At 42.3% G+C, this 15,333-nt stretch overlaps 1 protein-coding gene across 2 annotated transcripts in view; it reads right to left on the bottom strand.

The window, feature by feature from the left end:
- CDC73 (cell division cycle 73) overlaps window positions 1-15,333 on the bottom strand; it is a 164,333-nt gene that overhangs the window by 107,263 nt on the left and 41,737 nt on the right. For both annotated transcript variants that reach the window (XM_073356725.2, XM_073356726.2), the window contains one exon: window positions 9,864-9,928. In XM_073356725.2, the coding sequence (XP_073212826.1) occupies window positions 9,864-9,928 (65 nt within the window). The remainder of the gene's footprint in view (window positions 1-9,863; window positions 9,929-15,333) is intronic.

Genomic DNA, 15,333 nt, shown 5'->3' with positions numbered 1-15,333 from the left:
TTCATTTATAGCAGGGGTGGGCAAACTGCAGCCCGCAAGCCGTTTTAAGCTGGCCTGAGAGCTCCCACTGGGGAGTGGGGTCTGGAACTTGCCCCGCTCTAGCTCTCCAGCTGTGGCGCTGGGTCGGGGGGGGCGCACATTGCGGCTCGGCCCCGCTCCGGCACTCCAGCCAGAGCACAGGGTCAGGGGCTGCACCATGCAACTCCTGGAAGACGTGGCATGGGCCCGCTCCGGATCCTTGGTGCTCCAATGGGAGCTGCTGGGGTAGTGCCTGCGGATGAGGCAGCCTGCAAAGCCGCCTATCTGAGCCGGAGCAGGGACATGCCACTGCTTCCAGGAGACACTTGCTCGGAGCCTGCAACCCTGAGCCTCTCTCCACACCTCAACCCCAGTCCTGATCCCCCCCCACTCTCCAAACCCCTTGATCCCAGCCTGGAGAACCCTCCTGCACCCCAAACCTCTCATCCTCAGCCCCACCCCAGAGCCCGCACCCCCAGCCGGAACCTACACCTCTTCCCACACCCTGGTCCCAGCCCTGATCCCGCTCTTGGTCCCAGCCCAGAGTACCCTCCTACGCTCCAAACTGCTCATTCCCAGCCTCATCCCAGAGCCCGCACCTCCAACCAGAGCCCTCACGCCCCCACCACCCCAATCCCAATTTTGTGAGCATTCATGGCCTGCCATACAATTTCTACTCCCTGATGTGGCCCTGAGGCCAAAAAGTTTGCCCACCCCTGATTTACAGAAACAAAAAATGTTACAATATATTACTTTTTGTGAATTGATGGTTCACACGCCAGAATATAAAAATGGTCTGCTATAGTTTTCTCTTCTGAGTTATATAGAAGCATTTTGTTTAGGTTTACATTTGAAAGGCAAAACTGTCCAATAGATAGGCAAACGTACAATCCCCAGCTCCACCCAATGCCCTGTCCTATAACCTTGAGCAAGACCCTATTTGCCCTCTACCCTTTGTCTGACTTTTGTATTTAAACTGTACACTCTTCAGGGCAGGGCCTGTCTTATACATTTTTGTGCTAGGCATTTTATAATGCTAAACTGATCTAAGTTGGGGTTTCTAGGCATTCCTTTCATCCAAGTCAGAAGTAGTGCCAAAAGAACTTTGTTGTACCTTTTCTAGTCTCCTCTTTCGAGTTAAGCCATCTGGCACATAAAACTGTATATAAAGAAATTTAAATGAAGAAAAAGAATTTTCACTAGGTTTTTTAAAAAGATACCCAAAACCTATACTATGGGCCTGACCTATGTAACCATGCACTTTTATATACCATTCTGCCACCTCAATGATTTTTTCTCCTGTTTCTATGGTTAAACTTGACTAATGCAGGACAAAAAATGCTACACTTACAAAACAGGTTACCATTATGTCCACACTTGGTAATTTACAGAACACAGTTCACCACACATTAGAGAGACTGGACTGAGGTTATACTTGTACAGAGAATAATGACCAGTCTGTTATGTAGAGATCGCATGCCTTAATTTCAGTTAGAAGACAGCAAAACATCTATTGTTTAATGGCCCATTCTCTCAGTATCCCTCCCCCGTCGTCGCAACCCATTTTACAATATAAAAATCTTGTGTCACCCACGTGCAAATAGTTTTGTAAGTGGCTATTCCTTTTCTAGCATTAAACACTAACTTCAGTGGCGGATTTAGAGTTAGTCAGGCCCAGTGTACAGCTTCATTTTCAGGGGCCCCCGTCAGTACCCGGCCAAGGAGAAGAACAGTCTCTTATCTCCCCCACCCCCATTTTTCCATTTTTTTTCCCCTTCATCCTCCTTCTGTATTATAAGTAATGGGAAGTAAATGAACATAAAGCGAGGTACCTTGATTGGGGCAGGGAGTTGGGGTGCAGGCTCTGGGAGGAAGTTTGGGTGCTGGGTGTGCGCTCTAGGCTGGGACAGGGGGTTGGAGTGTGGGGTCAGGCTCTGGGCTGGGGCAGGGGTGCGGGAGCTAGGCAGTACTTACCTCGGGCAGCACAGCTCCCAAAGCGACCAGCACACGCTGCCCCCACAGCTTCCATGGGCCGCGGTTCCCGGCCCATGGGAGCTGCAGAGTCAGCGCTTGGGGTGGAAGCAGTGCATGTAGAAACTCCACCTCCCCCCACAGGGGCTGCAGGGACATGCTGGCTGCTTCCGGGAGAAAAGCGGCGCAGAGGAAGGAAGGGAGGCAGAGCAAGCAGGGAGCCGCCTTAGCCCTGCTGCTGGCACATCTCTGCGCGCCCCTTGAAGGGAGGGGGGACAGTGGGTCTCTGTGCGCTGCCTAGGATGGGGGCAGTGAGCCAAGCCACCTCCCACCTACCCCCCTCACCAGGGGCGTGCAGAGACGTGCCAGCAGCCGGCCGCTTCCGGGAGCGGCATGGGGCCACCGGCTATGGCATGCAGGCAGCCTGCCTGAGCCATGTTGCACCGCTGGCTGGGACTCAGAGGCAGGTTGTCAGACATTTGTTCTGCATTTTGAGGGGCCCCCTGTCATTTCCTGTGAAACATTTGTTTCATGGAAAATCCGTTCCTGACTAATTTTAAAAGAAATCTGAGGAAGGTGCTACAATTTACCCATTTGTTTGAAACAGGTAAAAATAATATTATACCAAACAAAATCCCACCAAATGCTTCTCTCACACAGTTTTAAATACCTGCAAGCAGCTAATGGGTTAATTTACCTACATTCAATCAACTCACATGCGCGAGATCTTGCACTGGGCACAATTCTAATTTTAAAACTCAACTTTAAAAAAATACTTGTATTGCCCTCTGGGTTGAAGCTAACAATTTTATAAAAATGTGATGAGGATGGATTTGTATCCTTTTGATTATATTTCTGAAAATCCTGCATAATTGTTTGTTTTGCGGAAGAGTGGCTAACAGCATAGTCATGTCTAATTGCTTTTGCACTGCTGGGGAGCACTACAGCTTGCCTTTTTGATAGGCAGCAACGGCGTGAGAGCTTGCATCATGCTGGGTGGCCTCTTCTGGGGAGCAATGCCTGGAAGCAGTAGTTTTAATTTAATTTGTGGATTTTTAAAATCACATATGCCATGAAAACTAAATTACACATATTTACATTTCTACATCACTACAGTCCTAAATCCTACTGATGGCAATACTTCAATTCAGACAGGCATCTAGTCTCTGTTTTAGTACCGAGAAACATTGTGTTCTCTTATTTCCTCTGAATACTTCCTTTTAATTAATTGACCAGCATCTCATGATTTACTCATAAAGGTGCAGATCTTCCATGCAAAGTCTGTGTGTGCCCGTGATATTGCACCTCTTCCCCTAACCTCACTGACCCCTCACTTGCCAGCCTTAGAGAATCCAGCAGCTCCTCTCTTGACCTTCTTTATCCCACCACATAATAATCCATTGGGGAGACATTGCAATGCCATATTTATTGGATCTTCAGATAACCTTTGTTAGCTGGATTTTGATGAATTGAAATTCTATTATATTACGAAGTTGGGGATATTTTTTGGAGGGAAGGGCAACAAAATCCTTTGATTATTTAAATCTTAACTTAGTCAAGTCTCAGTTCTTGATCATCAAACTCAAATTGATCTAAAAATGCTTCCGAATGAAGTAGAGTTCAGCCAATATTCAGATTCTCCCAGAATAACTGTCAGAAGTGTGGTTTACCTACCCGTTCACGTTTATCCTAAAGTGATTTCTTTTTCCCTGTATAGACTGTATAATGTACTAACTTCATTTTGAAAACATTACCTGTAGACCAAAATCTCTATTTGGGTAACTTTAGTCTTTGATAGATAGTCAAACGAATATCACAACTGGACTTTCAATCATCACTAACTTCCAAAAAAATCGTTAAAAATATGGGTATCTGAAAATTGGACGCTAGCCTGTTAGCACTGGAAAAATCATTTTTAAAAGATTTAGAAGTTTTAAAAAGAAGGCTTCCCTTCCTACAAACTAGGATTTCTTAAGTGTAGAACGTATATATTTGGCAACACTACAGAGGTTTACATTTTAGTTTGCTATTAGCAAAATAGCCCAAACTGACTAAAACCTAGTTAGCCAACAGGACTTGTGTACAACCAGTTCAACTGATCAAGTGTCTTATCAAGGACATGTAGACAAATCTGATATGGACAAATCCATGCCTTCTGGCAAAGGTTCCCAAGGGAGAGGAGTGTTAATGATGGTTGTAGTTGAATATGACCTTCAATATCACTTTCAGTGACCGCCTCCATACCAGCAGTCAAAATAACAAACAAACAGATTATCTATGCTTCACAAGCTGTGATTTCCAAAGGAAAACAGAAGCATTAAGCCACAGCTTCCTAAAATCTGGGAAAGGCAAAAAGTAGAATCTGTTACACCCACTATGAAAACAAACATGCAGGTCCAATCTGCCTATAGAAAAATTGAAAACCGTGTCTCAGATCAGGATGGGCAAACTACGGCCTGGGGGCCACATCTAGCCTTCCATCCAGCCCTCGAGCTCCTGCTGGGAATTGGGGTCTGAGGCTTGGCCTGCTCCAGCTGGGGAGCGGGGTCCGTGGCTGCTCCGTGTGCACATACCAAGGCTCCCGGAAGCAGCAGCATGTCCCCCCTCTGGCTCCTACGCTTAGGGGCAGCCAGGGGGCTGCACGCGCTGCCCCCACCCCAAGCGCCACCGCCACAGCACCCATTAGCCAGAAACTGCGGCTAACGGGAGCTGCAGGGGCAGCACCTGTGGACAGGGCAGCATGCAGAGCCACTTCGCCACACCTCCGCATAGGAGCCAGAGGCAGGACATGCCACTTCTTCCAGGAGCTGCTTCAGGTAAACGCCACCTGGAGCCTCCATCCAACCCTCTCCCATGCCCCGACCCCCTGCCCCAGCCCAGAGCCCCCTCCTGCACCCTAAACTCCTCATTTATGATCCCACCGCAGAGTCCAAACCCCAGCCAGAGCCCTCACCCACAATGCCCTGACCCCCTCCCACCCTCTGAACCCCTTGGTCACAGCCTAGAGCACCCTCCTACACCCCAAATCCCTCATCCCCAGGCTCACCTGAGAGCCCGCACCTCCAGCCAGAGCCTTTCCCCCACACCCTAACCCCCTGCCCCAGCCCCTTCCCACACCCTGAACTCCTCATTTCTGACCCCACCCCAGAGCCCGCACCCCCCAGACACAGCCCGCACCCCAACCCCAATTTTGTGAGCATTCATGGCCCACATAAAATTTTCATATCAAGATGTGGCCCTTGGGCCAAAAGGTTTGCCCACCCCATCTCAACTGGTGGTACTGATAAGGAGAGACAGTTTAGACCCTTGCCATTCCAGTTATTGCGACTGCTACATTTGAAAGAGAAGATTATTTGATACAGGATTATACAATTTACCAATACACCTATGTGAAGGGAAGGAGAAAACCCAGGACACAGGAGAAGAAAAATATAGTGGCATGGAAGTCAGCTGTAAGTAAAATCTTAGGTCACACTGACTAAGCCTCATCTTTGTCCTGGAGAAGTAAGTGACAAAGTTATATATTGTGGCAAAGTTCCTCCTCTATCTTGGTGGGTCTTGTGCTAATTGGCAGATTTGCTCACCGTGGAGCTTCACAGCAGCCCTTAGTGTGGCTGTTTTCGTGAACCCACAGTCCAGGTCAACTCCTCCTGTGTCTGACCAGGAGTTGGGAGGTTTGTGGGGAACCCGGACCCGCCCTCTACTCGGGGTTCCAGCCCAGGGCCCTGTGGAATGCAGCTGTCTAGAGTGTCTCCTAGGACAGCTGTGCAACAGCTACAACTCCCTGGGCTACTTCCCCATGGCCTCCTCCCAACACCTTTATTCTCACCATAGGACCTTCCTCCTGGCGTCTGATAATGGTTGTACTCCTCAGTCCTCCAACAGTACACATTCTCACTCTCAGCTCCTCATGCCTCTTGCTCCCAGCTCCTCACATGCGCACCACAAACTGAAGTGAGATCCTTTTTAAACCCAGGTGCCCTGATTAGCCTGCCTTAATTGATTCTAGCAGCTTCTTGATTGGCTGCAGGTGTTCTAATCAGCCTGTCTGTCTTAATTGTCTCCAGAAGATTCCTGATTGTTCTGGAACCTTCCCTGTTACCTTACCCAGGGAAAAGGGACCTACTTAACCTGGGGCTAATATATCTGCCTTCTATTACTCTCCTGTAGCCATCTGGCCCGACCCTGTCATAATATACTTATAGTAAATACAGAGCACGACCTCACCAAGGGAAAAGCAAAAGCCAACTTTATTGTACATGCAAATCACAAGCAACTTCTCATTACTCCAATATTCCAAGATGAGTCATTGGACAGCTCGTTTGTGCTGACCTTTACAACCATGTCAAGCTGAGGAGACAGCTAAGGGCTTCATGTTTTCTAGTTACAGCAATACTATTAGTCCAGAATTGAGTTTCATTATGTCTAATGCAAGGTAAAGGTCACACTATTGTTTAGGTTTTCACTAGATGGCACTAGCTTGGCTTTTAACTGAGCATCCTTCCTTTAACAAGGTCAGAATAAAAAAGCATCAGGTATATTTTATTTGTGTCCATTTTAAACAAGTATGTTTGTACTCTTAATAGTACAGGTTAAAAATGTGGGCAATTTTTCCTCAGCATTCACTGGGAGAACAAATGCCAGCTATCATCCAACACTGTATACATGGTATAGGAGTAAAAGTTTCAATATATTCATACTTGATAGTTTTGAGAGTTTCATATAAATCAGTGCAAACCAGTTACAGTAGGAAGATGAGAGCAGGTGGGAGACACAAACTAAGAGAAACTCAAAGTTCGTAATAGTAAGAAGCCTATGAGAAAACTGGACAACTGTGTATGGGTTACAAGCAGCACAGAAAAAGTAGGATTTTAAGCTGCATTTCTAAAATGTCAGAGGTGGACAGATTACTGCAGATAGCTGGGTTCCACATTATGGCCCAGGAACAACCAGAGTTCTGTCAACACCTTTACAGTTGTCTGTGAAATGAAAATTGCTGGGAACTAATACCACCGGGGGTAGAAAAAGAAAGTGTGGGTATCAAAGTGGTTCACAGAATGAAAAAGTTAGAGAATCTAAAGAGAAGGAACTGAGGAAATTCTATTTGGCTGCATCAAGGATTAAAGAACAGAACCATGAGGAGTGTGCCCAACTCACCAGCTTAGCACTTGATAAATCAAGGTTAGAACATGTGGTCAACAGTGTCCAACACCCAGTTGTGCTCAGAGAATCAACAGGAGGAACTGTCTTCCCCAAAGTAGTCAGTGATCTCCTCCATTCCAAAAACAAATGATGTAGAAGCCAGAATAGAAACAATCAAGGATGCTATGAGTGAAGAGAATCATCTACCTTGCCGCAGTATGCTTTACATCAGATTTCAGCATCATTTTTCACAGAAGTGAGGACTGACCAAGTATTCCAATGCATATTCATTACTTTTTCATTCAACTTGTTGGGAGCAAATTACTGCATTAGTTTTTTTTAAATGTGCAGAATATGTTTCAATTCCCTGACAGTCTGATTTCTTCCAGTACTGTGTCAAAAATAGAAGAAACAGGACTGAAAAGAAAGTGTGAAACTCAAAAGAAGTGGAAAACTTTGATACCACTGACAGGTTGTCTGACTGCGGGTATTGTTACAATCTCCTTCAAACCATGCCAATCACTTAAGTGAAATCAAGCTTGGAGAGAGATGCATATAGTAATATTTCTGCACCACTTAAGTAACAATTCTTTCCTCCATGTCCATAACAGAAAGCCAAGATTCCATCACAACTGTCGGAGTCAGCTTCACTTACTAATGAAAAGTCTGACATTTCTAGTGGAAAATAAGTTTCTAAAAGTAGCACAGAACTTGATTTTTAGATGGAGTAATTCTAAAATGGCAGATGAGATTTTATCGTTTCTCATGGCACTATAAAGATTTTATGCGTAGTCCCGTAACATTTTAAGAAACTGGATTATTATTATTCTAAAAGGTTCTAGATCATATTAAGGAAAGAACCCGTTTTAGTTTCATAATTAGTTTTTTTGGTCTGTTTTGTTTTTTTAAACAGTGAAACTTTTTTCTTCAATGGAAGAGCTTGATGGGGAAAAAATTAAAGGAATCCAATTTAGCAACTTCTATACAAAATTTCAGTTCAAAGTATCTTAAAACTACAGATCCTATGCTGAATTTGTAAGGTGGGGTTATCGGGCGGGGGGGGAGAGGGGGGAAATCCTTGAAACTTTTGGATGCAGAACTTTGATATAGAAATAGCTTTGCATGGCTTCAGAGTCACTTTCCTGACTAATTGCACTTTAAGATATTTTTAATTTTAATTAAGCCTAGTTTAGCTAAAGCTTTGAACAACATAATAGAAACTTTCATTTTTTTCCCACAGGACAACATGCAGGCCAAGTGTTTGCCAAGTCACAACATGACTATTTGAAACAGACATTACACCCTGAAAATCTGTGTTTAGTAACCTAGCGCTGCTAGTCCCTTCACTGGAGCTAGCCTAACAAGCACCCCTGTAACACAAGGCCTTTGATTCAAGCAGCCACATTTTTCCCCTTAATTCTACACCCCAGTGCATTTTGAATTCATCTAAAAGGCAGACTTTTGGCACCAAATGGATTCATTACTTAACTATTAAAAAATGAACTGGGTGCCAGTGTTTTCAGATTAGAGGAGGGCAATGGCAAGACAGTTTTTATTAGACAAAGGAAAAAGTTCAAATAAGAACCAATTAGTTTTGAAACATTTACATTCTAGGCATTATTTTATGTTCAAATTAGGAGTGCACAGTAGCAACAGGTGCACAGATTGGGAAGAATGTTTAGTGCTTTCTATTCAGATATATAGAGGTATACAGATAGTTCAGTGGCTTGAGCATTGGCCGTTAAAACCCAGGATTGTGAGCTCAATCCTTGCGGGGGCCATTTAGGGATGTGGGGCAAAAATTGGGGATTGGTCCTGCTTTGAGGAGGGGGTTGGACTAGATGACCTCCTGAGGTCCCTTCCAATCCTGATATTCTATTCTATGATATGCTACATGGCAAAAGTCTTAATGAGGCCTTTATGTTAGTTTTGTAGCATCTATCCTACTTAAAAGCAGATCAAAACAGCGTTTGTTTGAAAATGTTCAACCACCTTCCATATAAGCAGACAACTTAAGACCAACATGAAATAAAAGTCTGGTTGAGGGTCTCTGCTTTCTCATCTGTACGTATAGCAATCCACATTAAAAAAAGATAAATCAAGTCATGTGATACAAATGGTCATCAATCTCACCAGGCTAGATGGAGGAAAAAGCTTAGACAATACTGCAGAGGTCAATGAACTCTACCATCCCTAAATTAAACCCAAACAGAAAGTTGGATGTGAGGCAATATTCCAAGTCTACAGTTCAAAGTTTTGCTGACATGTTACACCGCTAACCAACATAGCTATGCTAGCAAAAACCTTAGGGCAGACACAGTTAGACAGACAAAAAAGACCTTTTGCTGGTAGAAGCTCATTTCATTATAGGAACCAGAATAAGCAATACTGACAAAAGAATTATTAATGATATCATCTGCATCTCCAGTAGGAGCGTTTGCCGGTATAGTTATACTGGAAAACCCTTTCTAATGTAGGCAAAGTGTTAGCCTCTACCCAGGGTTACAAACATCTTAAAAAAAGAAAAGAAGGAAGGGAAAGAAAGAGAAAGAGCTCTTCATTTTATACACAGAACCAGTGCATTCCCCAGATTTTAAATCAGACATTGACTTCTCATTAATGCTGCTAACAAACAGACAACCTTGTTGAGAGGCACAAGCAAAGTAAACCTGAAGCATTTATATATGCTGTCAGTGAGGCATACTACATTTCAGAAACGCTTTTTAACTTACCGTTACAGACTTCAAAGTCATTCCATGGTAGGTTCCCATAGTGTCGATTTTGAAGCCTTCCGTCTCTGTAAAGTAAAAGAGCGTCTTGTAAGTCATTCCACATGCAAGCATCAGAATAAAGCCCATGTTTAAACTGGCAGAATAGGGGAAATTCCTTTCCAGTCACTTTTGGGAGGAAAAATGCCTTCCTGCTGGTGCAGTATTTTAAGCCCTGTATACACACTAACTTTTAACTACACCAGTCACAGTCACTATCCTGGTTGGCTCTAAATGTGGCCTAGGTGAAATCCTGGTCTCATTGAGGTCCCAAGGAGTTTAGTCATAAACTTCAATGAAGGCCAGGAATGCTCTCTTTATGTTTAACACGGGTTAAAAATATGGATAGTAATCATGGATAGCTCAGAGTGTTTTGCTTTAGGCAGATGACTACTTTTGCATATTTGTTTTCCTGTAACCAGTTTTCCTAAATGGCACTCAGAATACTTTACTGCTACATGGACAACACTCCTCTACCCATGCTTGCGTATCCAGTTTGACTGGTCTTCCTTTCTCTCATCTCTTTGCAATATTGCAACAGTGCACTGCTCTATGTGTTCCTGGTGCTGCTCTAAATACACATCCTCATACATTAATCTGGGCTAGATTAAGATGGGACAGTGGCTCAGAATATGAACTGAGAATAAGACTTGTGATTGCACTATTTGGCCCTTAAATTTGGTTCTGATATCCCAACATGCATGTTAGTTTTACAACTCAACTTCCTTGAATACTCAAAGGAAACCTGATGGAGAATTTTAAAAACTGGGATTTTAGTACAATAGCAAAATAAATATAAATTCACTCAAGCGTGTTCACCTTTAATACAATAAAAGTAGTCAATTTTAAACACAGATTCTAACAGAGGCAGAAGACCCAATTATGCAACTAAAAGCAGCACTCCTAACATACAGTCTCATGATCCACGTTGTACACACCGCAGATGTGTAGGCAGATAAAATTAGTTTTATTTACACACATACCCACACCCCAAAACCACCATAAACTAAGAAATGTGTTAAAGATTAGACATTTATTTGAACACAATAGTGGTTACACTAATAGCATAAACGTGTTAATGACTAATCAATCCTTATTCTTCAAGGCATAAACTGATCTCCAGTAAGATTATGATGAAGTTTTCCCTACCACTCCTCACCGGATACATTGTGGAGGAAGCAAGGTGGGGTAACAACATCCTCTGGAGTATGTGGCAGTAACCACGGTTAGAAAACTGTAACAAACTGTTAGTCAAATATACATACTAACTAGAGAAATTATTATATAAAAGAAAATATCAGGGAATGTTTGCATTTTGTAGGTCTCTCCTGATGCAGCTTTTCAGAACTTCGCTGAAACAGCTTCAGGATTGCATAAACCAGGTTTCATGGTTTATCGCTCTTATTTGTAAAACCTTGGTCTCTGTAAACAGCAGAGTAAAGCAGAGTGTCATGCTCCAGGTGTACTGCCTCTCCCACAACAAGAAAAAACCCAAGGTCATAAAAAACAGATCAGTAAAGAGAATAACTATTATAAGGCAAGAACTGGATAGAGCCAGTGGGGAGGATAATAAAGAATAGATGACAGAAGCAGATATAAAAGTAAGTTTTAGCAGGATAAGCAAAAATGTCTTAATTTAGGTTAGTTATTGTGATTAATCGACTCAGACTTCAAGGTCAGAAGGAACCATCATGATCATCTAGCCTGATCTCCTGCACATTGCAGATCACAGAAACTCGCCCATCCACTCCTGTCATAGACCATAACTTCTGGCTGAGTTACCGAAGTCCTTAAAGCATGATTTAAAGACTTCAAATTACAGAGAATTCGCCCTCTACACTAGTTTAAACCTGTGCCCCATGCCAGAGTGGAAGGCAAAAAACACCCAGGGTCTCTGCCAATGTAACTCGGGGGGAAATTTCTTCCTGACCCCAAATATGGTGATCAGTTAGACTCTGAGCATGTGGGCATCACCCACCAGACACACACCTGGGAAAGAATTCGCTGTAGTAACTGCAGGCCCTCCTCATCTCGCGTCCCAATACCGGCCATTGCAGATATTTGGTGCTAGCAGTCGCAGATCAGCTACATTCCATCCCCTCCATGCATGAGAATGTTTTAATTAGATAGGTACACAGATGAGGTAACTTGGTAAACAGATTCTGCACAAAGCTACAGAACAAGGGCTGAAAGATACGTGATTGACAACAAGAGTGTGTAGAAGACAGGGAAAAACAGAAACCAGAGATTTGAAAAAAGTTCCTCTATCCCTAGGAGACAGAAGTTGATTGATCATCTTTCTTGCCTTATCTGGTTTTGCATGTATGTGTCATTCATAGGTGATAATAGTATTGTCTTAAAATGTACAAAATAAAGGCTAAAATAAACTGTTTATGCCTAAATTGAAGTGGATCTCATTTTTTCACCCAACCCCACTGATATGAGAAACCTAACTAACTGGATCATTGTCTGTTATGGTATAACAATTCCCATGTTGTAGCCTAACAGATGGTTCAATAACCCAGCATGTGTCAAACTTTTTTATACTATGGACTTCAGAAATCTCAGACCACCTTCCCTCTCAGCCTCACTCTGCAGCAAACACCATGCCTGATTCCATTTAAAAGGGCTAGGCCCAAAAGTGAAAATAAGCCAGCATATTGATGTGAGTTTTTCGGTCTGATTACATTCCACCACTACAATTTGTATGCATGTTCTTTATTTCCACTCTCCATGTAGATTTTACAATTTTAGTACCTAAAATTTTCTCTCATTGCTTACAAGCCCCACTGTTCTAACCATCCCAGGTCAATCTACAGTTTGTTTCTGTGTCCCTTTTGTTTGCTATTCATCCAGTGTTGAGCCCTCAGTAAATCTGATCATGGTTGAATTTACATCAAAGTAACAGTGACAAAAAAAGACTTAACAGACTTTAGTTCCTGGGAAGGAACCCAAACAGGCAAAAGCAGCACAAGAGAGCACTGAGGAATACAAAACAGCTCTAGTTGAAGGCTGATTCATCCATATCTGAAATGAAGACTGTATACCACTTCCCATTTCAGCGGTACATGTGTTATTACTGATGGCAGAAGCTCTTTGGACTATCTGGAAGTGGTCCACTAATCTGTTTTAAGAACCACTATGCTAATGAAGTCAAACTTCTTCTTTGGAGTGAAATTTGGTGTAACGCTTTCCTCTTTACTAGCAGTCAAATCAAAAACAAAGGGCTCTATGCAGCAGTTTCTAAACTACATTAACAAAATAACTGAATTGTATAAAATACATCAGATATAAAGAGAGATTGTTTATAAATCCCCTACCCATAATCACTTATCAAATAGTTAATAATCTTACAACTGGAAGATCATGCTGAGTTCTGTTTAACAGCCTCTCAATAACAACCTGACCATAGTAACTGAAGTTTTATTTGCAAATATTAATTTTACAGTCTAATACTCAGACACAAGATATCACCCAGCTCACCCACACCAGGCTGGAAAAACATGAGGACAGGTGATAGCCTGTATTTCTTCAAATCAAAATTTGTGAATGCCTTGCATATTTATTCTCTATTATTAGCAACACTCATTTTTTGATTGTAGGGATTCTATTTCTAAAGAGAAATTTAATTCTAAGCACAACACAAAAATCTGGACATGGAGTATAATTAAAATTTAGAATTTTGGTAGAAAATACTAGTATACATCTACAAGATAGCAGCTCTTAAAATCCCCATGACAAGACAAGAAATACATTTATATTACAACTTCATTGACAACCTGGTTCTGATGATAACCAGTTTGCTTAGTACCTGCAAAAGCAGCCTCAAGCTTGGAAACTGGAGACTCCCCCCTCTATTTCATAAATTTACTGCTCAAAAGAAGTGGCAAGTAGGCAATCTGAACATATTAATTTATTGTGTAAATAAAACTATACTTAAACATGAAGCAAAATTACAGGTGTGGGTGAAAGACTGATGCCCACACTAAGACCAACAACAAGCCTTTCAGTTAAACATGGGAAAGCATTTAGATGTGGTAAAGAAGACACTGTAGCCTGTAATGACAGAAAGAATACTGTCAGATGGCTGTCCTGAAAATCTCTCTCCAGTTTATACTAGATGGGATCACAAGTAGTGTGTCAGTTCTGATAGCAATTCATTTTTTGAATATGGGCACCTTGGTGGCAGTCTCAGCAGAGAAACAAAGGCGAACATCTCACTTCTGAAGGTAGCCCCTCAAGTGAGGGAGAGGGCATTGCTGGGAAAGTTAATATTGCTACCACCTGTGCTCAATATGTTTGATAGGTAAGATCATGCAAATCTTCCGGGCTATCATTTAAAGTGACATGAGCATGTGAAAAGTGCTGAAAAGTGGGGTTGATGAAAAGCAAGCAAAGCAGTCTAAAAAGGTCAGCAGAGAAGAATTTAGCTACTGCTCTTAAAGCAAAAAGAAAAGGAGTACTTGTGGCACCTTAGAGACTAACCAATTTATTAGAGCATAAGCTTTCGTGAGCTACAGCTTATGCTCTAATAAATTGGTTAGTCTCTAAGGTGCCACAAGTACTCCTTTTCTTTTTGCGAATACAGACTAACACAGCTGTTACTCTGAAACCTGCTCTTAAAGCAGTTTATTACGTCAATATCCTACAGGACAAAAAATACCCTTTCACACATTAGCTCAGTGGTCAAGCTAAATTAAGTACACACTGTGTACTGAAAGAATAAGCCTTGATGTAAGAGGGAGAAGGGTGCCAGATATGCTGCTCAAAAAGGGCATTATCGCTGTTTCAGAAGCAGTTATGAATCAAAAATATAGCTTGTTATATTGCCAAAATAGATGTGACAGGTTAGGGGTCAGAAAGAGGTGGTCCATGAAAATGATGCCATGCATGAAGTTCTCTTACCTTCTTAATGCCCAGTCAAAATTAAAATGAACATAAAGAGTAAGAAGAAAAGGAGAAAATCTAGTATGTAGGTTTATTTTGTACTGTCAAAGAATGTGTGCTGCTCACTAGCAATTTGAAAGTCACAAAGTCAGAAGTGAGGAAATAATGGCTGAGCAAAGTAATTGCAGTGTGTTTGTCTTAACAGCTTGATTGTTTGGAGGTGATGGGATGGGACTGGCCAGGTGTACAGCCAGGTAACATGATCGTCCATGGTGAGGACAGAGACCATTTTATGATGAATGGAGCTGTAAGACACATTCTTACATGTTTAATGTGACATACTACAATATAAGTTTAAAGACAAGACAACTTTTCTCCTTTTAATCATAGCGGGAGTAATAAAAAGTATGCTTGAGAATAAGCACTGGTCTGTGTCTACTACAGGACTGCTAAAGCAGTTGAATTTACTGCGGATATAATAGATTTGTTCTTTACTCTCAAAGAATAGTATTTAACATTTAAAAACTCATTTACTGTTGCAGCTACC

This window comes from Lepidochelys kempii, chromosome 8 (assembly GCF_965140285.1).
Source record: "Lepidochelys kempii isolate rLepKem1 chromosome 8, rLepKem1.hap1, whole genome shotgun sequence".
NCBI classification, from domain to species: domain Eukaryota; kingdom Metazoa; phylum Chordata; order Testudines; family Cheloniidae; genus Lepidochelys; species Lepidochelys kempii.
The sequence above is the reverse complement of the archived record's forward strand: the minus strand, read 5'-3'. Positions and strand labels throughout refer to the sequence as shown.